The 26,742-nt window shown below is 35.2% G+C and overlaps 1 protein-coding gene across 1 annotated transcript; it reads right to left on the bottom strand.

The window, feature by feature from the left end:
* Positions 1-5,118: 5,118 nt before the first annotated feature.
* Positions 5,119-9,983, bottom strand: LOC141599994 (auxin response factor 18-like). The gene is made up of 4 exons (XM_074420145.1): positions 9,229-9,983; positions 7,770-8,976; positions 5,731-6,560; positions 5,119-5,428 (listed from the first exon to the last, which is right to left on the bottom strand). Exons 2-4 carry the CDS (start codon positions 8,865-8,867, stop codon positions 5,359-5,361), a joined length of 1,998 nt encoding a protein of 665 aa, XP_074276246.1. The 5' UTR covers positions 8,868-8,976; positions 9,229-9,983; the 3' UTR covers positions 5,119-5,358.
* Between the last annotated feature and the right edge of the window lie 16,759 nt (positions 9,984-26,742).

Genomic DNA, 26,742 nt, shown 5'->3' with positions numbered 1-26,742 from the left:
ATCGTGTAAAAACTGAAGGTAACGTCACTAAGGTCTTATTTTTTTAAATTTAATTTCAACTCATTTTAATAAGTTGAACTCTATTAAGTTCAGTTTAGTTTAGCTTATTCGGTTCAATTCAGTTTAGTTCATCTCTCTTCACAAATTAATTAAGGTTCTCTTCTTTTCGGTTGAACTGAACTTAATAGAGTTAAACTGAACAGAACTTTACTAAATGGAACTAAAATGAACTGAAGTAAGCTCTGTTCTTTACGGCTGAACTGAAGTACTGAACTTAATGGAGTAGAACTAGACTGAAGTAAACTTAATGGAGTTTAACTTAACTGAACTATACTGAACCAAAAGTTAATTTGTAAAGAGATGAAGTGAAGTTGAACTGATAAACCCGACCCGACACCCGAACTCGAATTGACCCGACCCAGAATAACCTAACCTGAATGCTTATTATTGTAAACTGATTATTATCCACAAATAACTTGATAATAGCTGACCTGAAGTCTACAAATCCGAATGACTCGACTCAATTGACCTCTTTGTCAGGCTTAATAATAATCAGGTTGCAACAATAAACATTCATGTTGGGTTATATTGGGTCAGGTTAATTCGGGTTCGGGTCAAGTTCGGATCTTGAGTTCGAATGCGAGATCGGACTATTTGGGTCAGGTCAATTTTAACGATTTTCTTTGGATCCACTAATAAGTCATCATTAAAGCTCAAAAGAGAGATTTTTTTGTAGGGTGTGTTAGATAGAACTTACAAGCTCACATCTTATAAGGTGTCATGTGGAGTACTCTGTATAAAATAATTTATAAAATAGTTTTTTTCTTTTTCATATTAAAAGTCCTAAAATTCAACTGGCAAAATAAAGAACAGTTTGGTGATCATAAATTTCATGTTGAAGTGTCATTTTTTGAGTCTCCTAGATCTTGTGCTTGGAGCTGCTTCTTGCTTACTCTGTTAAATGCTGCAATCCCGATGAGTTTCTTAATCAATAATCCATAATTAGCGAGAAAGGACTACTATTCTTTATGATAAACCACCAATGTTTAAATATGATTTTGTTGAAAATCATACTACCAAAAACAAACTTTGCTCCGTATTTTTCGCTTGTGTACATGAGTACATCAATGGCTTCTTCACAAATTCTAAAATAAGACCATTTCATAGTTTATTACAAATATATGAATAAGATGGTCTCACACAATAATTACCCTTATTATTATATCGTAATACTCCTCCGATAATTAGAACAACATTTTTTTTTTGTGTAAACCATCCGGATTCGAGCCGGATAGGATCACTAGGGCAGTAAAGCTCTTCCTCATGAGTTTTAACACTGGTGCATTTTCAGGGCTCGAACATAAGACCTCTGGTTAAGTTAGAACAATCTCTTGTCAATTGATCAAAGTGGTCATAGACTCAGGTATAATTAGAACATTAACGATGGGTTAGGTCATCAAGTTAGTACGCCGACATCACTATTTAGGCAGACTTTGGTGCTGTTTGGCCAAGCTTAAAAAATGCTTTTGTCATTAAAAAAGTAGTAGTTTGGCCAAACATGGTAAATTAGAGAGTTTTAAAAGTGCTTTTGAGAAGTCAGAAACTGATTATTCACCCCTAGAAGGAGAAGTAGATATTTACTACTTCTACTTCTACTTTTTACATAAAGAACCAAATAAGCAAATAAAAGTTGTATTGAAGTAATTAGGCCAAACAAATAAATTTTGTGGAAACCGCTTTTATAAAAATATGGCCAAACAATTAAAACTTTTTCGAAAAGTAACTTGTGAATAAACTATTTTTAAAAAGAAAAAGTCATTTTCCATAAGTAAGGCCAAACAACACCTTTAATTCGATAGATACGGCCGTGGATTAACGGCTCTACCTAGCTGAAGTTGTTTAAATTTCTTCAGTTGATTTCTCTAATTAATCTTGAATATTGTTCCTAAATAAATATTGACCATCGATCTTCAATAGTCAATAAATTAATTTTCATGTCTTCAATTTGTATCGATTTTTAAGTGTCGATTTCACTTAATTAATTGTATGCTTCTAATTGTTAATATTCCTTCCATTCCATTTGATTATATATAACGAACAAATAGATCAAATGATCAACATTTACAGGGATTGATGTTACTAATTATATTAACAAAGTATAATTTCTTTTCCGTTTATCTAAGTGCTAAGAACTTTACAATTAAGGTGTTTGCTGGGGAGTGGTTTAGAATGAGTGACATGTTAGAAATTTTAAGAATGGATGAGTGAGGCCAAAATAAGCTCGAAATAACTTGTGTTTCGAGTTTAGACAACAACTTGAAAAGTTGTCGTGAGTAATTACCATTTTTTCGTACTTTTGTGTTTTCCACAACTCTTTTATTCTTGATCACTGTTCAAAGTAAGTTTAAATTCAGTGCACACTTTCATAATGATTAATATCCTTCAGTAGGTCTTATGAGAAACCGTCTCCAACTAATTTAGTGGGAGACATAAGAAGGAAAAAAAAAATCAGTAGGTTCCTCACCCCATCATGTGAGAGGTCTCTCAATAGTGCTATTGAGAGACGGTCTCTCTGAAGTTTTTGTGTCTAATAATTGACCGTGATCATTTCTAAACGCAAACTATTGTTGCTTTAAACTGCAATATTATCACACAATAGACTAATTATGAAATTGTCTCTCACAATACTCACTTAAGAGATCAGCCTAAATTTTTTATATATTTTTACCTTTATTTGGTTTAGAAAAATAAAAAGGTTAACACACAAATGAAAAAGAGAATATCGAAGGTTGTTTTTCAGTGTCAAAAGAGTTACAAAGTACAAGGGCAATATAATATCGTGACTGCTAAATTCAAATCTAAAATCTATTTTGTAAATATCTTTTTAGTAATTAGGTTAAGACGTCTTTGATTAAGGTCTCGTTTGGTTACTCTCTTAAAAATGGGTGAATTGGAAAATCCCATGATTTGGAAAAATGAGGGATGTTTGGTTACTCAAATCATGGGATTTTCTTTTTCCCATGAATTCCCAACTCCTTCATAATGGAGGAGTTTAATTACCTAGTCCTTCCTAGGTAATTGGAAACTCCTGTGTCAATTTAATTCCAAGATGTCAATTCACATGAATTGGCCAATTCACGTATTTTATAAAATCATGAGATATTAATTTCCGTATAACAACCAAACGAGGCCGAAGAGTAATAAATGTGAAATAGTGAGAAAGAGGCTTGACATGTGTGCGAACAAGGTGGGGGCAACAAACAAAAGACATGAGGGAGATGTTGAAATGGTAACTTCCGATGTGTCAGCAAATGTTAGGCCACTCACGGTCTTTCTGTGATCATCTTTTCCCTTTGTCCACGCCTTTCATTTTTCACCTCTTTTTGTCTCTTTCTTTTTTGCTTTACATTTTTCCCCTTTTATTTTTTTTCTATTTTTTCTATTCTTTAGCAGTCAAACATCGTCCAGCTGTAAAGCATTTTTGTTCTTCTTACCAACATTATCATTTGCTGACAATTCTTGTTTGAAACACAAATTATGGGATAAGATCGTCTAATAAAATGGTATTTTGTGTGTTTTTTGAGTTAGGTCCTGTTCTTTTGGACTTAAAGTCACTTAATATAAGTTCACTTCAGATCCTATAAGTTGATTCGATTCGATTCGAGATCCTATAAGTTGATTCGATTCTATAAGTTCGATTTGATTTCAGATCCTATAAGTTGATTCGATTCGATTCGAGATCTTATAAGTTGATTCGAATCCTATAAGTTCGATTGATTGATTGATTCGAATCCTATAAGTTGATTCGAGATCATATACCTCACTTAATTTAAGTTCGATTCGAGATCCTATAAGTTCAATTGATTCGATTCGATTCGAGATCCTATAAGTTCAATTCGATTCAGATCCTATAAGTTGATTCGATTCGATTCGAGATCCAATAAGTTGATTCGAGATCCTATAAGTTAAGTTGATTCGATTCGAGATCCTATAAGTTAAGTTGATTCGATTCGAGATCAGATAAGTTTCAGTAAAAAAGAACAGGGCCTTAAAGTCACCATTTTTAAATTCAGTTCAACAATTTAGCTAAGACCACACTATTTGTATGTTTTTTTTTTGAGTTAAAGTCACCCTTTTAAATTCAGTTCAACAATTTAGCTCTTATAAATCGAGTTCAGAAAAGTTGAACTCCTTTTAAATTTAATTCAGCTCTCAGTTCTTTTCGGCGGAAAAGAGCTGAATTGAACTGAGCTGAGCTGGAGTGAACTGAACTAATGTAAGAGTTAATCTGCAAAGAGATGAGTTGAACTGAATGAAACTGAACTAAACTAAAATGAAATAAAATTAAGTCCAAAAAAACAAGGTAAGTTCAATTTAGAAAAAATTAAACTCTTATAAATTAAGCTAATAAAAGTTGAGAAAATATAAGTTCAAAAGAAGATGGCTTTAGAAAACAAAACAAAACGTAAATTGTTCAACAGTCTTACTAATAATTATTGATCATCAAGGTGAAAACATTGATTGTACTTCAACTTGATAACCTTCCTAAGTTTTTACTACAATTATTTTTGAGTTTTCATAGTGTCGTATACTGGGTCTGGGATCCAACACTCGATACTTGGAGATGAGTACGATATTTAGACCGACACATAATCTAAAGCCAAATATGCAGAATGCATAAAAATATCTTAACCAGACAATTAAATACGGATTCATGTAAAAAACTTTGAAAAAGTGTGTGGGATAAGCTATGAAAAGTCATTTTAACTTGCAAAAAAATCTGACAAACAGGAACAATACTTGTGAGTGTCACTATCAATAATGAAATCATGGAGTTGGGTAACTTCAGTTGGTTTATTGCCACAATAAGAGTATACTGTTACTAGTACAATTACATAGCTACTCACATGTATCCTTTCTGGTCTCCCATTTGTCTGGACAATATTATACTCCTATTACATCCCAACTTACTGTTCACTGAGACTATACTCAAAGTTTGGATACCTTGAATGCAACCTAATTCGAAAAATCCCGACTTTCGGGCTTTCCTAAGTCTCCTTGTCTAATACAAGAGCAAGGCTGCGTAAATCCCCTACTCCAATAGTCGAACGAACAATATAATCAAAAATTGTCATGATATAGTTTAAATTGAGGTATCTGGGTGTCAAAGATATGAGATCTATAGAAAGACATTGAATATATATATATTAAGACTTAAAAGTAAGACGTAGGAGATCCAAAATTGGTTCGAATATGTCCCTCCAATATTTGCAACAATTACAAGTTATCGAGAAAAGATCTTAAGATCACCTGAACAATTGAGCTCAGATTATTTTATTTTTGCCTCCATAGATGCCTCTATGCTCCTACATTATCGCTGCTTGAATCCATTAATATTGTCAGTCTCTTTGCTTTTTTGATGAATTCTCTGCACATTCGAGTAAATCATCGTCAAAACACAGCACGTCCAAAAGTGTAATCAATACAATCACAAAATATGAAACGGTTTCACATTTGCGTGAACCAGCCCCTTAGACCTATTATAAAATAATTACATTAGGATTTGAGTTATCTCATAGTCTCATACAGGGTTTCACACTGCAATGAACTATTGTACAGTATATTGTAATAATATATCGGTCAAAGTCAATGTCGTTTGCCCATCACAATCAAATGAGGATAAGACGAATGATAAAGGAGAAATAGGTAGGAAGAGGGAAGGAAACTTACTCGAACGGTTCATCTCCAATTTGTTTGGATGAACCGGACCCATCTCTGTAGATTACACGGCTTTGTATGTCTGAACCCTCTATGCCGAACATGTTAGCTAGCCTGCTGCAAAGTTCGTCGTAAGAGGCAAGCAATGTGAGCTCAAGAGTACGGCCTACATCCTCGGATTCCATGAAAACCTTACAATGACCCGTCTCCAAATCCAAATCAAGTTCCGGATTATGAGCCGACCCAGAATTATCGGAAACATTGCCTGTCTTATCTCCATTGCCTTCCGAGGAACTATTACCCGAGCAGCTAAGTGACATTTGTTGCTCGGTTAATATTGCTTTGCCGAAAAGCACAAATTGATGTGGTTTGGTCTCATCTGATCTTTTTCTAATTAGGTTTGAACTTCCCATAGTGAGTAAGCACGAAATGTTGTCATTATTATTATTATTATTAGGATTTTGAAAACTCAAAGAAGTTGAAGGTCGGTTGGGCAGAGAGGTCAAAGGATCCATTGCTGGAAAAAGACCCGACTGTAGTTTGCTCATGTGAAGATCGGACAAAGAAAGACCGAATTGAGCATGCCTGGCTCCCTGCATGCCAGCAGGAGAATTGTCGGGTAAACATCCAAATGGGTTGCTCGGCCCAAGGAAGTTTCCGGGATATGTGGGGACGGGAAGTTGTCCGTCCATTGGAAAGTCAGGATGGTGGGGAAGTCGGAATTTTTTTCTCGGTGGGGAGAAGGGGGATAAATGAATGGCAGGCATATTAGAGACTAATTCTACCAGCCATGGACTAACACGTTTCACGTTTTGCAGTAAATCCGGTTCATCCCATGTTACCTGCAGACGGTAGATTATTAGCAACCACAAATTCCCAGAAATTGTACTCAGTGTTTCTAGCGAGACAACTCCTTTTACCTACTAATTACTCATTAATACACTGAATCCAATACTTGCAATTTGTTATTGTACGAACTACAAAGAAAATGGCATTTTATAGAGAAAATTACAACTAATAACATAAGGGGTACTATATTGTTACAAAATCACCATAGTACCGACTACGAACTAAAGAACATTTCCGGAATACACAAGGCAAGGCAACTTCAACATTTTTGTTTTGTACTGTCACCCTCCTATCCAGAATTCCAGATCATTTGACATTCTAGAAAAGTATTTTGATCCAAAAACCGTAAATATTCAATATTTTCAATACACTGTAAAAAACCTTTCTTACTATAGCCTTCACAGTTCCACACACAAAAAAGGATATTTAGTCGTTTTAAAAAGGCACTAAATAAACTTCTAATTTATGTGCCGAACAATTGAATGACAATTAATGTTGACTGAAGGGAGTTTTTAGTTTGTGTGATAGCTCCGCTCCAGTCGGATTCCAAAGAGAAATTACCCAACCCGATTACTCCGTACCAAGGTAAGCACAATTTTTCCCCGGGACAATTATTGCAAAGTCAGCAACAGATATACATCAATTACAGAGAGCAAATACTCCGTATCTGAACTAAATAAAGTTCCAGCTAGAACAGTGCAGTGAAGTGATACTCTCTGTTCATTGGGATTATGATGTGCACATCAATATTCCCTCAAAGCATTTGTTGAAAAGTAGACCTTTTATCAAGTCGCTTAATGAAGTGAACTTATTATAGATATTCCGAAGAAACACGCGAGCAAGCCATATTTAACTAAGGACTATTTTTCTAGGCAGTTATTCTCTTCACAAGAAATTCAAACGCCAATAAATACTTCAACAAAACAATTTAAACTCCTCGGCATTCTAGTAAATACGAAACTGTGCAAGAGCATGGAAAAAATAAGAAATTTGGAGGTCATCCAGACTTCAGACCTATGTTATTCTGACTCTTGATGCTTATCTAAAGCCAAAAAAACAGTCAATTCTAATACGCATTACGCGCCTGTGTTGGATACCTTTAGCTGAGTCTCACTAACACAGATTCGAACAACAACAAAGATGCCAATATTCAGTACTCGGGACAACCAGCACATGAATAACAAATTAGAAGATGACAGTACCTGGAGAAGCCTCCAAGGTGAATCAGACCAGTGAACGGGATCTGCAACTTGGACCGAAGCTATGGTACCCATAAACCAGCTTATCCTGGAGGAATCTTCCGTTTCAAAAGGCATCTTAAACCGCATTCCAGAACACCATCGAATCTGAAGGGCAGCCTTAACATGTCCAGCCTTTACTAAAAATTCCGGAGTACCTGCTCGAGGATAGTAAACTATTTCAAAGCTCTCCCCTTTAGCAGCATATGATGCAGCTTCTACAACACATTCCATCTTCACTTTTCCCTTCCCTGTCATATTCCCGCCTGAATTATGCCCATTTCTTCCAATTCTACCCTCGTCCTCCCTCAGGAAAGCTGAGAAAGCACCATAGGTCAGTACAGTTGGTCCCGGGTTCCAACCTGAAGTCCCATCATGTCCACCACCGAGCCCCCTCTTAGCTCGTCGTATCCCAACACAAAGATCCCCATTGTCTGCCCTCAAGAACACAATAGAATCCCCGGCTACGAGCTTCTTAGCATTCACAAATGAACTCCACCCAGTCGTCAACAAATGGCGTCTTGGAGTTCCCCTATATATATGTCGAAATTTCCAAGGTTCCCCATGGACATCCTTGGCAATAATGTTCTGCACAGGGGGATCAGCAGAATAATCCAACCTAGGAAAGATTGTCTCCGCACAATAGCGTGGCACGGAAAACCCACCCCCATTATTCGCGTCAGATTGAGTCAATGTCTTAGCAAAAGAAGCGGGTTTATTGTCCTGTATTTCAGTCCCATGAACTCCACTAGTATCATCCACATAGTCAGGCTCATTACCCACAGGAATCAACCGAATTTTAGCATAAACCTCATCCGTCTCCTGGTCAGCTAAATACTTAATATCCTGAACTCGACATAGAACATAAGGGGGTATCCTCGGAAAATTGCGAAAATCGACATTCCCAGTAGCATGCTCAATATGACCTTGAACAAAGTAGTAAACTTTGGAATTCAGAGGAGGCATTTGTACCATCCCACCAGCACAGGCATGCCATAATTGAGAATCTAAACAATTATCAGCCTGTTTTACTTTATCCTTTGGATCCATAAAAGTAATCATGGGTGCAAAATGTTAACAAAATCAACACCAATCAAACCCCAAAATCACACTAATTCACTAATATAACAACAAACTTTCTCAAACCCTTGTCAATTACAATTATTCCTACCTACACAAGAAACAAAAATGAAGAAGATCTATAATATTAATATATATACTCCACTAATATAAATTATAAACAACAAAAAGCTTCATACAACAAGTGACATGAACAATATAAATACTCCCTCCGTCCCAAATCATTTGTTTGGCTTTTTTATTCTTTGTGGTATTTTGAATTTAATCAAAAGTAAATAAATGATTGAGACGGAACGAGTATTAATATTAATAAAAAAATACCATAATGAATGAAATTTCTTACCTCAAAAGATATGTCATGGATTGAAAGGCCCCAATATGATTAAGGAAATTTGTTGTCCACATAACAAGTTCACCAACATCATCAAAATTAAGTATTAAACCCAGAAATCTCACAAAATATTTCACACAAATTTTATTTTTAAGCATTGCTCATAAATTAAACCTTAATTATTTGGTAACAACCACTAAGAAAGCTCATTTTTACCTCAAAATTTCCATAAAAAAATCAACAAATTAAGGAACAAAGTTGCATAATAATGACTAATCCAAAGATTAAACCCAAAAATTAAGCAATACCCAGTTCATAAAACATCAAGATCTACACATAATTCTCTTTTTTTGACATTTAAAGTCAAAAATTAACCTACAACTTCATCACATAAGTGGTACTATTATATTATATTATATTGTGAATAAAACACAAAAAAGAAGGCTCATTTGAGAAAAACCCATAAGTTGTTCATGATTATTGTTGTTATAGTAAGAGTAATACAGAAATAATAAGTGTGAAATTCATGTGAAAAAGAAAAGTAATTAAAAATGGTGAAGTAAGTATTAAAATGAGTGTCTACCGACAGAAGCCAAAAAAAGGAAGAAGAAGAAGAAGAAAGAAAAAGAGTAGGCAAGTGAGGAGTTAGGAGGAATTAAGAATTAAGAAATTAAGAATTTCTCTCACTATAAGTTTGGAAGATTCATTCAAATGGAAGTTTTGGATCATGGAAATATGGAAGACACACCCAACACTAATGTCCAAACACCCTCCTTGTGCTCTCCTTTTTATCCTTTTCTTTTCTTTCCTTAAATTTTAAATAATCCCTTTTCCCCTTTTTTTTATTTATTTTACTTACCTATTTGCCTCACTTTTAACTTATCTAGTTTAGTTCTCGGACCTGTCTGGCCCGAGATCTGCCCGTGAAGGTAGTGTGAGGGGTGTTAGGCTATGAAAAATTGGTATAAAAATTTCACATTTTGGCATGCATGAGGCGGGCCGAGTTGTAGACTTTTGAACCAGTTTGGTCTAGTGGAAGAATTAGGTCGATTCGAGCTGATGGGACGAACAAAAAGCGACTCTTGAGTAGGGTCGGGTCATCTCACACCATTGGCCACTTCTAGGTACAATGGTGGATAATAATATACATGTGTTACGATAAATGAGGTGCATAGGGTAATTAGTTCGTTTCGTGAAACAAAAATGTTATTACTTGTAAATTATTTATTATGTACCTCATTTGATTATAATAAATAGATGACAACATGGCGGAGTATTATCAATAATTGGTGAGCAAGTTATTATTCTTATTATGAAGTGACATAATACAAAACTGGTACAATGACAATACTGTTAAAAAACATAAAAAGGATATTCGCGTATTATTAGTATGCTTTTTTTTACTTAATTTAACTTCATTTTATTTCAGTTCTGTTTAGCCATCTCTTCACAAATTAATTCTTACTTCAGTTCAATTCGGTTCAGTTCATCTCCATTCAGTTCAGTTCAGTTATTACCGAAAAGAGCAAAGACTTTAGTCTTTTGAGAGATCGTCCTAACTAAGATGATGTTAATATTATAATTAAAACTAATGAAAAGGAAAAATATTGAAATAAAAAAGACCAACTAGCTATAATAGTATAAAAATCATAATACCGTTTTATATGAGAATTAGTGATCGCGTGTATCGACTCGGTATCTACCACTAAATTATGAGAAAATTATGTTTCTCACTCATCTTTAATTGTCATTAAGTGAAGCGTGTAAGAGATTGCATGATCGTCATTTTCTTTATGTTTCTAACATGATTTTCTATTTTATTTTTATTTTTATTTATTTTTGCTTTGGATTTGATGGTAGGCGTGGGCTTTTCCGAAGCATAGATGTAGTAAAGACAACAAAGACCTTTAAAGAAGGCAAGAAATTGAGATGCTTGGATTTTTGTAGAGTTTGTCACCCCTTTTCACTTCTTTTCTTTCAAACATAATAAAGAGTTGCATATTTTAAAATTATGTGTAAAATTACAAAAGTAAACTTTTACAACATTTTAAAACTAGAAAATAGATAGTAAATAGGTTGCTAATAATTATTTTAAACTTCAAGTTTTATCTAAAATGAAAACCGTCTTAAACAATATAAAACTAGCACAAATAATAATGTTATATGAGATATTTGAAAATAGAGATCAACTTAATTATGTAATTGGACATATAATTACCGTTTTCAACAATATAAACTAGCACAAATAATGTTATACTCCGTATGAGATAATTGAAAATAGAGATAGCTTATATGGGTTAGACTTATTGTTAATCGTCTCAAACGAAATTTGACGTTAAAATTGGAAGAATTATCCAATTATATACTCCCTCCGTTCAACTCCATTTCGCATGTATACTTTTTACACCGGTATTAAGAGGCGGATTAAAAAAAACTACAAAAAGTACATAGGGAAAGAGAATGGTAGGGTTAAAAATGTTAAAAAAATATAAAGGACGTGGGGTTTTATGGTGGATTAGTGTGGGGTATGGATAACATTTTTTGTAAATATGGAGTGTGAATAAGGATAGAATGGTCATTTTTTTTGCCTAAAAAGAAAACATGTAAAGTGGAGTTGAATGGACGAAAAAGGAATACATGTAGGCTCTGTTTGGCAAGGCATTTCAGGTACCTGATTTGGTCAAAGTAGCTTATTTGACCAAAATTTCAGGTACCTTATTTTTTTGTAGGCGTTTGGCAAGTAGCTTATTTAACTAAATAAGCTACCTGGAATGAAATGCTACCTAGAGTAGCATTTGAGATTTCAGGTACCTGATTTGGTTTGATTTTTCGTTTTTACCCTTTAAATCTATACTATTAAACAATTATCATATCCTTTTACGTCATTTCATCAAAATCAGTTACATTTTCAGTTAGTTTGCCAAACATTTTTTTATATAATCAGCTACCTTATCAGTTCCTAATTTTCAGCTACCTTATCAGTTACCTTTTTAGGTTTGATTAGCTTTTTCGGTTTCAAATTACATTTTCGATTAATTTTACAAAACAGGAGTAGTAAAGTGGAGTTGAATGGAGGGAGTATGCTACTTCATCCCTCTAACTCACCTTTACTTGTGACCCGGAAATATGTGACTAGATTTTTGTAATATATATTCTGTAAAAAAAATAGAAAGTATTTGCTATGGAGTAATAATTTGTACTCCGTATTTTAGAGAATGCTCGTATTTAATTTATAGAGATTATAAATCGAATGAAATTACAACAAATTGAAGATTTATAAATATATCACAAGTGTAAGTGAACATTCATTTAATAGGAAACCAATTGAAATGATTCTATAAAATAACTTGGATATTCTATAAAATAACTTGGATAAAATGGGGGTGAAAGTAACATCACTTTTATTAAACTAATTATTAACAAGTACTTGAAAACCTCGTCCGGATTAAAAACACATTTGTGTCATTCCATTTGGCTGCTGAAAGACGAAGAAATCATTATCATATGATGTTGAGGTAATAAACATACAAAAAGAAAAACAAAATATTTGTAGAAGAAAAAAGGTAAACAAAAAGGAGGATGATCTCATATCGTGACGAGATTGAGTGTTGACCAAATGAGCATATCGTGATATTTTGGGATTGATTTGTGTTGTTTAATTTAATATTTTAATCTAAAAAAAACCCTTTAGTTAACTTATAAGGTTACTTATTACTCCCTCCAAGTTTCTTATATCTTCCCCTTTCTTTTGGGCACAAAAATTAAGAAAGGGGAAGAAAGAAGGAATAAAGTAGAATAAATTATTGTAAGTTGTGAAATTTATAGGTGAGAGAAAATAATAAAGAATGAATGATGAATAAAGAATAGATAAAGTAATGAGAGTTGTTGATTTTTTAGGAGAGAGAAATTAATAAAAAATGAATGAAACTTACCAAAAAAGGAAAGAGGGAAGATAATCAAACTTGTGTGAAAAAGGAAAGAGGGAAGATATAAGGAAATTGGAGGGAGTAGGTCTCTTCAATGTTTGCGTTTTGCCGTTAACTAACGGTACTACGAACTCCTTATCTTTTTCTCCTTTGTTTTTTTAATGTCGATCATTCGATTTAGTCTGAATTTGAGTCGGTAGGACAATTAAGATGTTAAAACTTTTCATTACGAATTTTGATACTGCTGCATATTCAAGGTTAACAGGGGCGACCCATGATATTTAGAGGCCCCGTTCTAAATTTCATTATTAGGCCCTATATAATATCGTTGTAAAAAATTAACATGTTATTCTTTATTTTTACCGACCATTGAATTTTATCAATTGCAAAGTTACGCAATTGAAAGTTTATTGAATACTCCCTCCTATTCACAATAAACCTCTCATTTCATTTTGACACAAAAATTAAGAAAACACACTACTCCACCATATAAATAAATTTGAACGACACAAATACATTACCCCACCATACAATTAAATGTGGACCACACAAACACTTACCAAAAAAGGAAATAGGAAAGTTATTGTGAATAGACGAAAATGGAAATATGGAGGTTTATCTTGAATAGGAGAGAGAGTATTATTTTTGTTACTATGTTTTAAAATATAACGTAGAAACTCTACATGTTTTAAAATGATAATTAGTGTATTAATAGTAGACTAATGTGGAATTGCTAGTGATCTAGTGGTTCTACTCATGTACAACAAATTGCTAGCGGTCTAGTGGTTCTTCAATAGTTTGATCAAACCTTTGGTGTGCAAATCCTCTCCAGTTCACATATGAACTGGAGGGTCCAGTACTGTCTTCCAGATTGTGCCACGTGTGTTATTCTGGAATCAATGGCTATAATTGCAGAGCAAAATTTATCCTTCAGCTTTCCATATGGTTTTCTTCATTTTTTTTTCTTCATATTTCTCAGACCTCTCTAATCTTTCGCATGCATCCTCAACCATTTCTTATTTTATGAATTTAATACATTAGCTTCAACCATACACATTTTAAACCAATAATAGAAGATAACAAATCCAACAATATAGAGATTCTAAGAAAATGAAAAAAAAAAACCTCAAATTCACGACTGAAAGTTCATTCATCTATCTACTTTCAGATGAGACATGCGCCAAAAAAAAAAAAAAAAAAAAAAACAATTATCTGGCTTTGAAGAAATTATTTTAAAAAATAGTACCCTTATCTTAATTCTCAAGAAAAAAAAAAAAAAAAAAAAAAAAAAAAACCCAATTTAGAACCTTTAAACCAAATGCTAAATTGAGTTAAGGTTTGTAGGTACAATCATCTTCATTGGTGTGATAATCATATAGAAACCACACTAATGGAATAATGGTTGATTAAGTAGCTGAGAAAAGAAAAAAAGTTGCGGATTTTTTATACACACAAATTTATACTCAAGGCCATAGCTTTATTTTACCCGAGGAGCAGGTTATTAGAGCGGGAGTTAGCCACAAATTATCTCAACCGTTGATTGTGAAATAACCCACGTGTCATTATCTAAAGGGGAACTGGACCCTCCAGTTCTTATGGGAATTGGAGAGGATCCGCACGCAAACCTTTGCTATACAAATTGGTACAGGGATCGACTCCCAAGTTGAGAGGGGGTCGAACACGAGCAGTCTAGTTATATCTTAGGCAAACTAACTAGTAGTCTAGTACACCACTATCCATGTCTTAGTGTTATTATTACATAAAGTAATAAGTTTGCTGATACTTAAATTTAAGGATCTCAACAATTCTGAGGTAGAAGAGTCAGTTAGAAACAATTCTAATAAGGAAGATATTTGGTGGGATAAACCTACAAACGGTTTCCTAAAACTAAATTTTGACGGATCGAGAATAGAAGGTAATAAAGATGTTTTAAGATATTCTATAAGAGATCACAATGGTAAAGTCATTTTGTTGGGAGCAAAAAAGTGCGGATCCAATAGTATCCTTGTTGCGGAAGCACTTGCTTTAAAAGAAGGTATTTTAGCAGCTAAATACTTAGGAATCTCAAAGTTAATTGTGGAGGGTGATAACTTATGTGTTATTAACTCGATTCGAGGTACTTGGCAAATTCCGTGGGAAATGACCTTCATTTTTTCGATGAAGTGACAATTAAACATTGCTTTCGTGAAGCCAACAAGGGCTGACTTCATGGCTTCTGTTGGACATTCATGTCCAACTCTTTCGAGGTGGTTTGATAGCCGGTGGCTTCAACTTATCTCCCTCATTCGAAAGGATGAGATATGTTGGTCCTACCCTAGAGGATCAACATAGTTTTCCACTATGCCACTCCCAATGTCTTGCTATAATTTGCTGTTTGAAAATAGAAATTATGAAGCCATTTTTCCTTTGGGCCCCGGTTCCATGAACCAAATTGCACACCATATGAGCCGCCCCTAAAGGTTAAAATAAAAAAAAATTTGATTAAGCTAGATTAGCCCCTTATTTCTTTTCTCCTTGTTCTGGGTTATAATGTTATCCATCTATTGTAGTTGGTATTTTCTTTCTCCTTGTATAGTGTGGCTTTTACACTATTATTCAAATTACGTATCTGATGTGAACTATTTTAATTGCAATATAAGATTATTAGGGATTCTTTTTTTAAGCAAGGGAAATATGAAAATCAAGTAGAAATAATCCATGTTTGTTTCTCTAAAAATTTTTGATCCATGTGGTTGAGTATTAAATTCTAGTAATTTTTTTTTAAGAAAGAGTCAAAAATAAATCCAAGGTAACAAGAACAGAAATAGCATTTGGCCCGGAATCTACCCAAATTCTAGGTGAGTGAGCTTAAAACACCCCACTAGTATTTGTAGTATACTTCGTATTTCATTTAAGATTCGAGCATATGTAAAAGTTCTGTTGATTATATTGTGTAAAACACAACTTGTGTATGATATTATATTACGATTTCACTATTTAAATTTTCATAAATAGACATATCTAGAATCACTCGATTATTGAACATTTCATCCATTATTTTTTTTTTAAAAAAAAAAAAAAAAAAAAAAAAAAAAAAGGTTCACGCAGGCTTAAAAGCGAGGTAGACAATAAGCTGGTCCATGAATGAACTGGACTGGTTCAAGCCTTAGTTCACACACGGTGGGCCTATTCTTCATATGCTCTGATTTACCAAGCGAACAAACTGGTGAACTGGCCACTAAGAAAGTAGATCTTAAAAGGTCCAATGGCCCAACCTCATTGATTGGCGTAAGTATGGCCCATTTTTCCCAATTTTTTGTTTTTGTCTAACGAAAAGCGCACCTAATCGCGCATTACAATAGAGGGGAGGGAGAATCGAACCTGAGACTTATTGTCCATGATACCTCCATCTTAACACTAGACTAAGACATGTTCGTTATTTTCCCCAATAGTTTGTGAACGAAAATTGTTGACTTCAGGCTTTCCACCATTTAAATTGCATGTTTTTTCTAATATGGATCTTAATTATACATCAATATATGCATATTATCACGTTTAGGAAAATAAAAATAAGCAAGACTACTAAAACAAATTATAAAAAAATTGTGGGCAAAAGGGATTAATCTTCAGATATGTAAGAGAATTGTACAACTATATTAATTTTAATTGAGTTTAAGTATATTTTTTTGAGCGTTTTTAAGTTACCAAATAATTTTTTAGGTTATTTAATGTCAATAATCCAAATTAAGCCTCCCATACATCATTTAATCCAACCATTGGATGGTGTTTGACTGTTTGTGATATGGCAAGGTTTGTGAGGATGGAGGTGAAAAATAAACAAAGTCTAAAGAAAAAGATGGTAAAGGTGTTTAAAATAAAGAGGTAATATGTTTAACAGATTTTCCTTTCAAAGTATCAAAATAAGTTAAATTATAGGAAAGATCGGATTAATATGAGATAATCAATAAGTTGGATTAAATGGGAAAAATGATGCTTAGTTTGGATTGTTGTCAGTAAATAATCCTAATTTTTTTATGTCAAAATTAAATTATAATGGAGCTTATATGTATTGTTTGTAATTTACATTGCAATTTATTGATCTAAATATTTATTTGAAGAACTCGAAAATTATACAACAAAACTCATAAACTTTATTAGGCATTGTGTGGGGTTGTTGACCGACTGGTTCAAGGTGGTGATACCTACTAACAATGTGGTAAAGTGGTTGATTGGCACAAGATTTACTTCCCTGTTAAAGAAGAAGGTCATTGTTGTTACAATAGCTGGACTTATGTATCAGATATGGATGGTCAATAATACTTGCATATTTGAGTTGATGATCCCCCACCCAAAGATGATTTTAGCACGGATTCAGGAACGAAGAGGTTAAACTGAGAATTCTCTAGGAGTATTGGATGAAGATTTTTAGAGGAAGTATAGTCGTTGATCGAGTACTTTATGATTGATATGTAGTCTTTGTGTTAAAAGGTGTACGTATTGTCTGTTTTTGTGTCCTCGTGTATTAATAAGGGACTAAATTGGTTGTAATTGTGGATTATGATGATTATTATTAATACAAATTTACCTTTCACAAAAAAAACATTATAAACTTTACAATTAAACTTGTTAACTTTATAGAAAAGTTCAGAATCCATACCATCAGCACTAGTCCACCAATGGTAGTACAACTGACGAGATAATCCAATGGCTATAAGTGAGAGTTTAAACAAGACAAATGTGATAACATAGTAAACTTAAGTTATCAATAGAATTATTCTTCTCGTTTTTTTTTATCTCCTTTCAACTTTAATCACCTATTTTAGCTAACACGTGTAACTAGTCCTGTCAATACTTAACCTGACTCGCAAACACAACCCGACCTATTTTTTAGGATCAAGATCGATCTGCGAGACTGCTACCAAATTGAACTGTTAATATAGGGTTAATATCCGAGTTGACCGGTTTGACCTAAAGATAAGTTTATGTTAGAGAATTTAAAACAATGATTTGACGTTACTAACCATTTGAATTAATTTTAAGGATTTTTAATAGCTACTACCTATCATAATCACATTTTTGTGAACTATCTTTATCATTTTTTGTAAAGACTATTACCTAACATAACCATAGCTTTTTTATGGCTTTTTTGGTTTTCCCCAATTTGATAGTTGAAGTTAGGATGAGAGAGTCCTATATAGACCAAGTAGGGAAAAAAAAAGGGCGTGTGTTAAATGAGGGGTATTGTGGTCATTTTAAGTGTTTTGACTCACTTTAGTCTTAAGACTCTATCACATCAATTTTATACTAACTTTTATTACTCTGTATTTCTTTTTATTGTTCAAATCAAGTCAGACCCGCCTAATACTTTATACATTGTCAGTCGGATTCAACTCAGACTCTACTTTTTCACTTCATTTGATAAAATGTAAGTGTTAGAACGACTTGGTTGATTATGTCAAGTTTTATTGTTATTTGATTGTTTGCTCTTAGTTACAAATGCTTAGTGTTTGAAGCAATCAATGGTCTTCCAAGAAGGTTCAACATGATCAAGATGAAGTCAAGACAAAGATATTTCATTGCCTTAGTCGAATGTTGTAAGAGTAAGTGTAACATTCTCATTTTGCCAAAGTGGCTGCAAAACCATGCAATAGTGCGTTGCACTGTGGTTTCCGATACTACAGTATGGAGGAATTTTATACGAAATGTTTAAGTCTTGAAATCTTTACAAATTTCATATTCCAAAAGGTTTAACATTTGAAATACAAAAGTTTGAAACAAAACTGAAAAATGAAATCACAAATCTCTCAAGTTGAATCCTCTAAATTTGTGCATTTGTTTTTTTTACCAAAATGGTAAGGTTGGACTTGTTAAAGTTTAAAGCTAGAAAAGTTTTTTTTGCCAATTTGGTAAAATGTCACATGTTGAGTGTTTGGGGAAGAGTTTTCTGAAAAAGACTAAAGCATTGTGTGCTTAAGTCTAAACCTAACACTTACCATCACTCAAAGGCTACTATTTAACTATTGAATTTAATTTCTCTAAGTTGTACTTCTCAAATGATCAAATTCACTTTAAATAGAGAGTCTTTGCTTCATTTATTATCCAAGACTTTCCAAAGTATTTATTGAGAAATCTTCCAAATCATTTGTGCATTTAAAGCTTTGTTCTTTAAGTATTTGCAAAACGTTTTCAGTTTTAAAGTCTTCATTTGTTTTCAAAAGCTGTAAACCTCCAAGTATCAGTTCGCTGCACGGTGACATAATGAGTTTGTTCCATGATTCTCATGTTTAAGTTTTAATCGTGATCTCGATGTTCATTAAGTGAACTCTTGAGATTCAAAGACTCTGTAAACCTGTGAGAAAGAACATATAAACTGTTGAGTTTATGGATTCAAGTACCTAAGAGGGGGAGGGGGTGAATTAAGTACTATTTAAAAATTTATAACTTCAACTTTATTGAATTAAAGTGAGTTACGAGGACAAAAGAGATGAGAAGATACTTTGAATAATATTGAAAGACTAAACAAGTATCACGATGAATGTTTGCTGAAGTATGAAAGTAACAATCGTTCTGACTGTAGCTATTTGTCTCAGTTTGTAGAATACGGACTGCAGACCAAATGTGACAGTATGATGAACTGTTACTTCGAAGGTTTAAGCAAAGCACGACAAACAATAATAAAAGAGCAGCGGAAATAAAGTAAAACAATTGAACACGAGATTTTTGAATTGGTTCGGCAAGAAACTCAAGTGCCTACGTCCAATCTACCTTTTTATTGCTTTCTTTTAGTGATCTACTCCGACAACTAAAATACCCTTACAATAAAAGACACCAACCTACTCCGGTTGTAAAGCTAGTACAAGAACTACTCCGTTCTTATGACAAGCTAACTCGCAACCTACTCCGGTTGCCAAGAGTTAAAGACTACTCCGTCCTAAACTCTACTAACACACTTAGAATGTTATAGATCAAGTTTCCACTAACATATTCTTAGCAAAGAATAGAGATGGACAACTTTTACAAGATCAACAATTCTTAAGCAAGAGAGTTTAGTATTATAAAGTAACGGTAGCCACGACTGTAACAACTTGAAGACTTTTAAAGGTTTTTGCAAAGACACATGATTTTTAAGCTTTAAAAACAATTTGCAAAGTTTGGAAAATAATTTCAGAAAAGTCTTAAGATTTTATGAAGGAGAGGCACGGTTTATATAGAGAAGGTGAGTGAAGGGGTTGCTAGGGTTTTGAAGGGTCAAAGACCACACATGTGAAGGGTATTTCCAACCACCCAAAACTTGCACCAAAGAGGGCTCTTTTGCAAAGGCAAGAATAGAGAAAGAGTGTTTGAAAGATATCCTTAAAAGCTCATGCAAATTCAGAAAACAAAGAGAGAAAAGACAAGTCACATGATGACAAGTTAACACTAAAATGGCAAAAAGCATTTTTTGTTTTCTTAAAGAACCAAAGGGTTGAATTTGCATAAAGAGGAAATATTTTGAAAATAATAATAATTCAAACCACTCTTTATTGAAGGCCAACTCCTAATAAAAATCTGAAGTTTATCTTTGAAAAATAAGAGTCACGTGAAAGGTTTTTGAAAGATAAAAAGGGCTTCAAGTTTTACGAATTGTGGCAACAATCCAAGCAGTTGTTTACTAATGAAAGCAACAGACGACTTGACTGTTTCTATTACTCTAAGATACTCTACTTTCTCGCTTGTACATTAGATGACACTAAGACTCAATACAAAGGGATGATTAACAACTTCAACACTTCTTAATCCATGCTTGATTTAATCATTAATCCTGAAAAGGTAAACTAAGATAGCACAAATCAAATGGGCATGTCATCATCAACCATAAGGAACCCAACAAATTCCCCCTTTGATGATGACAAGCCCCAAACGAATGTATAAGCAATGTAAACACCTTGATTCAAGATTTTAAGCAATCAAGATCAAATGAGAGAAGGACAATATTACCTTACTTAGGGCAAGAGCTAAAATCAAACTAGCCAAGACAATTTTACATTGCCCCAAAACAAGATTCAAAACTAAGAAGGTTAGACAAGGCATTAGTTAATCAATATGCAAAGAGATTAAGAGCATGAGTTTACCTTTTCCCCCTCTTGACATCATCAAACGGATAGGGATGTCAAAAGCATTAGAGTGCAAATGATCATAATAAAACACAAAAAGACACATATAAGCGTGACAAGGTAACAAAGTCAACATAAACATACGGTTTAAACATAAGTTCACCATAGTTCACCATGGCTAAATAGAGTTTAAAAACATACCACCAAGCATTAACATAACAAGTAAAGAAAATAATGTCTTAGAAGGGCACAATCATGGTGGGACAAAATGAAAAAGGGCACGGGCAAAGTCAAGGGGGCCGAGAAGGAAGGGATAGGCTAAGGGGAGGAAGCTTGTTCACCATCCGAGCCACTACCCAAAGGATCATCATCCACATGAGCATCATCACCAATTTCCTTTGTTGACACGAGGGTGGAGATGATATCCACCTCACCACGGATGAGGTCCACTGTGGAAGCAAGGGCCGAGATAGCTAAATCTTTTTGATGAGCATCTTGCTTAATCCAAGCACTTAACTCAGCCACGGCTTGAAGAACTTCCCGCATACTACCCGTATTCACTTGACTAGATGACCCACCCTCCGGATCCTTCTTAATTTTCACCGAGATTAATTCATCATTTTCAACTTTGATAAGCATTTTCCCCATTTGACCATCACTCATAATGTCACACATGTCCAATGACCCCAAGCTAGTATTCACTAAAACCCCTTGTGCCTTGAGCACAACCGACAACCACATTCCATAGGGCAAGTGAAGCATGCTAGAAGAGGGTCTACGAAGTTTGGTCGAAATAAGGTGAAAGCGCTTAAACATTAACCCAATCAAGTTCACCTTTTTGTGAGTTTCAATATGGTAAATTAGGTATTTTTGGGCTATGGTGAGTTTTCCCCGATCACCCGAGGGATAAATTGATCGACACAACATATTAAAAATGATTCGAAGAGGAGGGGATATTTGTGTATTACTCACTGGACCACAAGTGACGGCTTTGGGACACATGACTTGAGCAACATTAAGGGGTGAGGCATAAGGTAAAGCAACCCATGTTTCGGAGGGGAGTTTGTCATAACCTCCGGTTGGTATATCAAGGGCGGTTGCAAAATCAGATTGATAAAGTTTTAGAGGTCTACCATTCACCTTAGCCGTGAGAAATTCACCCGATTTGTCAATACGAACGGTTGCAAAGAATTGAATCACCTCACTCACAAAGACCGGTTCACGCATTTCCAATAATTTTTCCCAACCTTGAGCTAAGATCATGTCTCGGACAGTGTGAAAGGCGGGAGGCTCGAACCAAGTTTGGTTGTAAACCCGAGGAGAATGGATGGCCTTGGGATTTATCAGCCTCTCACAATTTTTGTAGATAGAGGTAGGGAGATCTATGCTTTCGAGGTGATCCCAAACAAGAGCCAAATCCCATTTAGAGGTTAGGGAAACCGAATCTGAGGGAGAGAGGTACACAAGTTTTTTCTTTAAGGGTTTCGATTTTTTCAAGGGTGGTTCACTGGGTGTTTCAGCAGGAGGATCAACAATAGGGTTTTCAATGTTGCTTTGCTCGACATTTTCAGAAATGGGGGGTAATTGGGATGAAGAGGCTTTTTCTTTCCTTTTGTTGTTTTTCTTCGCCGGAATCGGGTCAGACTCGGCGGACTTGGTTGGATTTTCATTCAAATCAAACTCAGTTTCTTCAATATCCTCGACATTTACCATGACCGGTTCAGTGACAGTCTCGGTTGAGGAGCTAGCGACAGAGGTACCCTTCTTTCGACCGCCTCGAGTACGACGCCCAACCATAGCTGAGATGGGGATGTCGTCGGATGGTGGTGGAGCAGTGGAAGGAGGATTTGGAAGTGGGTTAGGCTGTACTGGGTTTGGTTGAGGTGATGGAGATGGAGTCGAGGTTGAGGTTTGTGGAGGAAAGGCGTGAGAGATTTTTTGTGAGGGCATGGTTTGAGTTGTTGTTGTCGGTGGGTTAGATGTGACAGGTGGGGATGTCATGTTTACTGGTTTGACGGGTATATGGGTATTGAAAGAGGTCTTGACCATGGTGGGTTAAGAGGTAGGTGAGATTTGAGGGAGTTTGTGGATTTGGAGATGAAAGGATAAGTGGACGGGGGGAGTTAGGTGGGTTGTTCGAAGAAAATGGCCCAAATAATAAATGTGGGAGGTGAGGTAGTTGGCCCAACTAAACATATTTAATCACTCGAAATAAAAACGCAAGGTAGCATATAATAAACGTAAATTTAGATATGAGGTTGAGTGATTACCGACTCACAAATACGGTGTCAATTTTTGGTCTAAACATGATGTCAATGCACTTAGAATACTTAATGACATATATCCAATTTTAATTTAATCAATTAAGGAAATTTGTAAAACTCACACTAAAAATCACAAGCAATTAATTAACCCAATTTCTAGTCTAAATTTCTCAAAATGTTCTCTTGCAAGTGGCTTAGTGAAAATATCGGCAATTTGATTTTCGGTTTTGCAAAAGATAAGTTTAATATGTCCTTTTTCCACATGATCACGAATAAAGTGGTGACGAATATCAATATGTTTGGTTTTAGAGTGTTGAATAGGATTTTTGGAAATATTTATTGCACTCGTATTATCACACATTAAGGGAATGGAGTCAAAAATAATACCAAAATCCAAGAGTTGTTGTTTTACCCAAAGAAGTTGAGAACAACAATGTGCCGCACTAACATACTCACTTTCGGCCGTAGAAAGAGCTACCGTGTTTTGTTTCTTTGAGCCCCAAGAAGTCAAGCAAGGACCCAAGAACGTTGCAATTCCGGAGGTACTCTTTCTATCCACCGTGCATGTAATACTCCGTATTTATGAGTCTTTGGGTACTCTATCGAGTAGCCCTTACTCTGTCGAGTAAGGGTAAGTTGCGAGATAAAATAGTTTCTGACCTGTTGGGTACTCGATCGAGTAGGGGTACTCGATCGAGTAGGGGGTACTCGATCGAGTACCTTGGGTACTCGATCGAGTGTCCGGTTTACGGGGAGTTTTCTCGGGTTTTGTTAATTATGCGATTAAGGTATTTAAACATAGTCGTCATTGTTTTAAATCACTTTTACAAAACCTAAAACCCTGTTTAAGAGAGAAAGCGACCAGTTCATCTTCCTAATCGCATTCTTAGCAATTCCCGGAGTTCGGACGGTCGGTTCTTGTCGTTTTTCGTGTCGTTGGATTCCTTGCGTCGAGGGTAAGCTTTTAATATAGTTTTTATAATGTTTTGTTAAGATTGGTTAAACCCTAATTTAGGAATTGGGGGTTTTGGTGTGTAGTTTGTGATGTGTAGTCTTTATGTGTTATGTATGATAGGAGGAGAATTCGTAGAGGAGCCGTTTTGATACAAATTTGTAGATACCGTCTGCGTGTTGTGCTTTCCGGTAGGATTTCTACTCTCGTATTAGTCCCATAATGGGATATTGGTGATGTCTTGTAGTTAGTTGTTTGATATGATGATTGTGATTGTGATTGTGATTGTGATTGTGATTGGTGGTCTATGGCTCTCGAGATGCGTTCTACCGGCGAGTGGGGTCACTTGCGGGAGTGACTTCACGCCCTAGTTTCGCCCTTCGTGGAACCCGCCACGGGAGGGGATGTGCACATTAATGGGACGGGGTTATCGCTCGTACGATGAGCGGGGCTTAGGTGGGAACGGCTGCGGTCCCCCATCGCAGGGCTGGTCCGGTGGACGTCGTATTGAGACGATGGGAGTTGGTGGTGTGTGTGTGCGTGTGTGTGACAGTTAATTTTGTCTGTTTATCTTATTGTTGATATATGTATTGAATTGTGTGATTAGTATTGACCCCGTTTAAATGTTTTAAAAACTGTGGTGATCCATTCGGGGTGGTGAGCAGTTATTGAGCGGGTATGATATGACGCGTATGGGATAGCTGGGATGAGTCATCACGTGGCGGTTAGAAGTCTTCCGCTGTGTCAGACGAAGTCTAGTAGCTTTGATAGTTTAGTTGTAGTCCGTATGAGAAGCTTGTAATTCCTTTTATTAGTTTTGGTTATAACATGTAATCGCTTAATCTATAATTACTTTAAAAGTACGTTTCTTTATTGTCTTATGATATTGTACACTCGGGCAACCGAGATGGTAGTATCCTTATACCCGAGTGGTCCTGGTAAGGCACTTGGAGTATGGGGGTGTTACAAATGGTATCAGAGCGACGATTTTGGAACCTGTAACAAATGAACATAATGAACATAGGGAGTCTAATAAAATGAACCTGGTGTATGTGTAATGGGAGCCCCGGCTGATGCTAGGTTTTGGGTGAGTAGGCGCCCTCACTTCAAAATCTTGGCCCCATGATACTTAAGCCAGTCACATGGTATGGGAACGTGGAGTCCGTGTGTATATGTGCGACGTGTATGTTAATTGTCTTTGTATATGGTTTGTTGAAAGCATGTTGCATGATAGTTGGTAGACATGTTGGTTGGGATCGTTGGAAAAGTATATGAGAATGATGAATGATATGGTAGAAAAAGAAAGTAGTTCGTATATGATGATGTGTGATGAAGTGGATTTGTAATGTTGTTGTATTAGCAACATGGAAATAGGATTTGTAGTGTATGGGTGTGGTTTGTGTTATGAAAAGTTATGAAAATTTAAAACATGCGGGTAATACATGATTGAAAATTGAATGTTAAATGAGCATGATAGATGGTAATGTTTGACTTTTGGTAAGTGGTAACATGAAGAATAGAGGTTCAATGATATGTGTTTTATATAACGAATTGGATGAAAAGCATGATGGTTGTTTATAACGTGGCACTTGATAACACGAAGTAGATTATTTTGTTAATTGTATGAGGAGTCGCGCAGATTTGAATGCGTAGTTGTAATCATAATGTTGAAATAATAATGAATGCATAGTACGTTAGGGTATGTGAGATAACATTCGGTAGTATTCACGAGTCTGCATGACTCGATCGAGTGGGGTTGATTCGATCGAGTGGGTACTTGTCGTTATTTTGACCAGAATCGTGTTTTTGGGCACTCGATCGAGTACCTCGGGCACTCGATCGAGTATGGGGTCACTCGATCGAGTAGCCGGGCTACTCGGTCGAGTAAGTCGAGATCGAAGGTCTGTTTGGGTTCGAGTCGGGGCACTCGATCGAGCATGTTGGGCACTCGATCGAGTAGCCTCAACTCGATCGAGTAGGTTCTGGTACTCGATCGAGTGGGGTCTGCGCAGGTCATATGCGTATTTCGGGTCATATGTTTGTCTTTTGACATTCGTTGCATATTATGTTTAATTCAAAGGTGTTGTATTACTTCTTTATGCATTGTTTTACGTATGTGTTGGTCCTGGAGCGTAAGTTACCCAATCTTATGATGTAAAGAGTGGCACTATGATGAGTATGAGTTCGGTGGGGAGGACATGAGTTATATGTGATTATGATAGATGGTGGAAAAAGAAAAGGAAGATTGGTATAGTTTATTGAGGCATGGCGCACGTTTTGCGAGACGAGATGAGTGATATGATTGTGTGTTG

This window comes from Silene latifolia, chromosome 1, assembly GCF_048544455.1.
Source record: "Silene latifolia isolate original U9 population chromosome 1, ASM4854445v1, whole genome shotgun sequence".
Classification (NCBI taxonomy): domain Eukaryota; kingdom Viridiplantae; phylum Streptophyta; class Magnoliopsida; order Caryophyllales; family Caryophyllaceae; genus Silene; species Silene latifolia.
The sequence above is the reverse complement of the archived record's forward strand: the minus strand, read 5'-3'. Positions and strand labels throughout refer to the sequence as shown.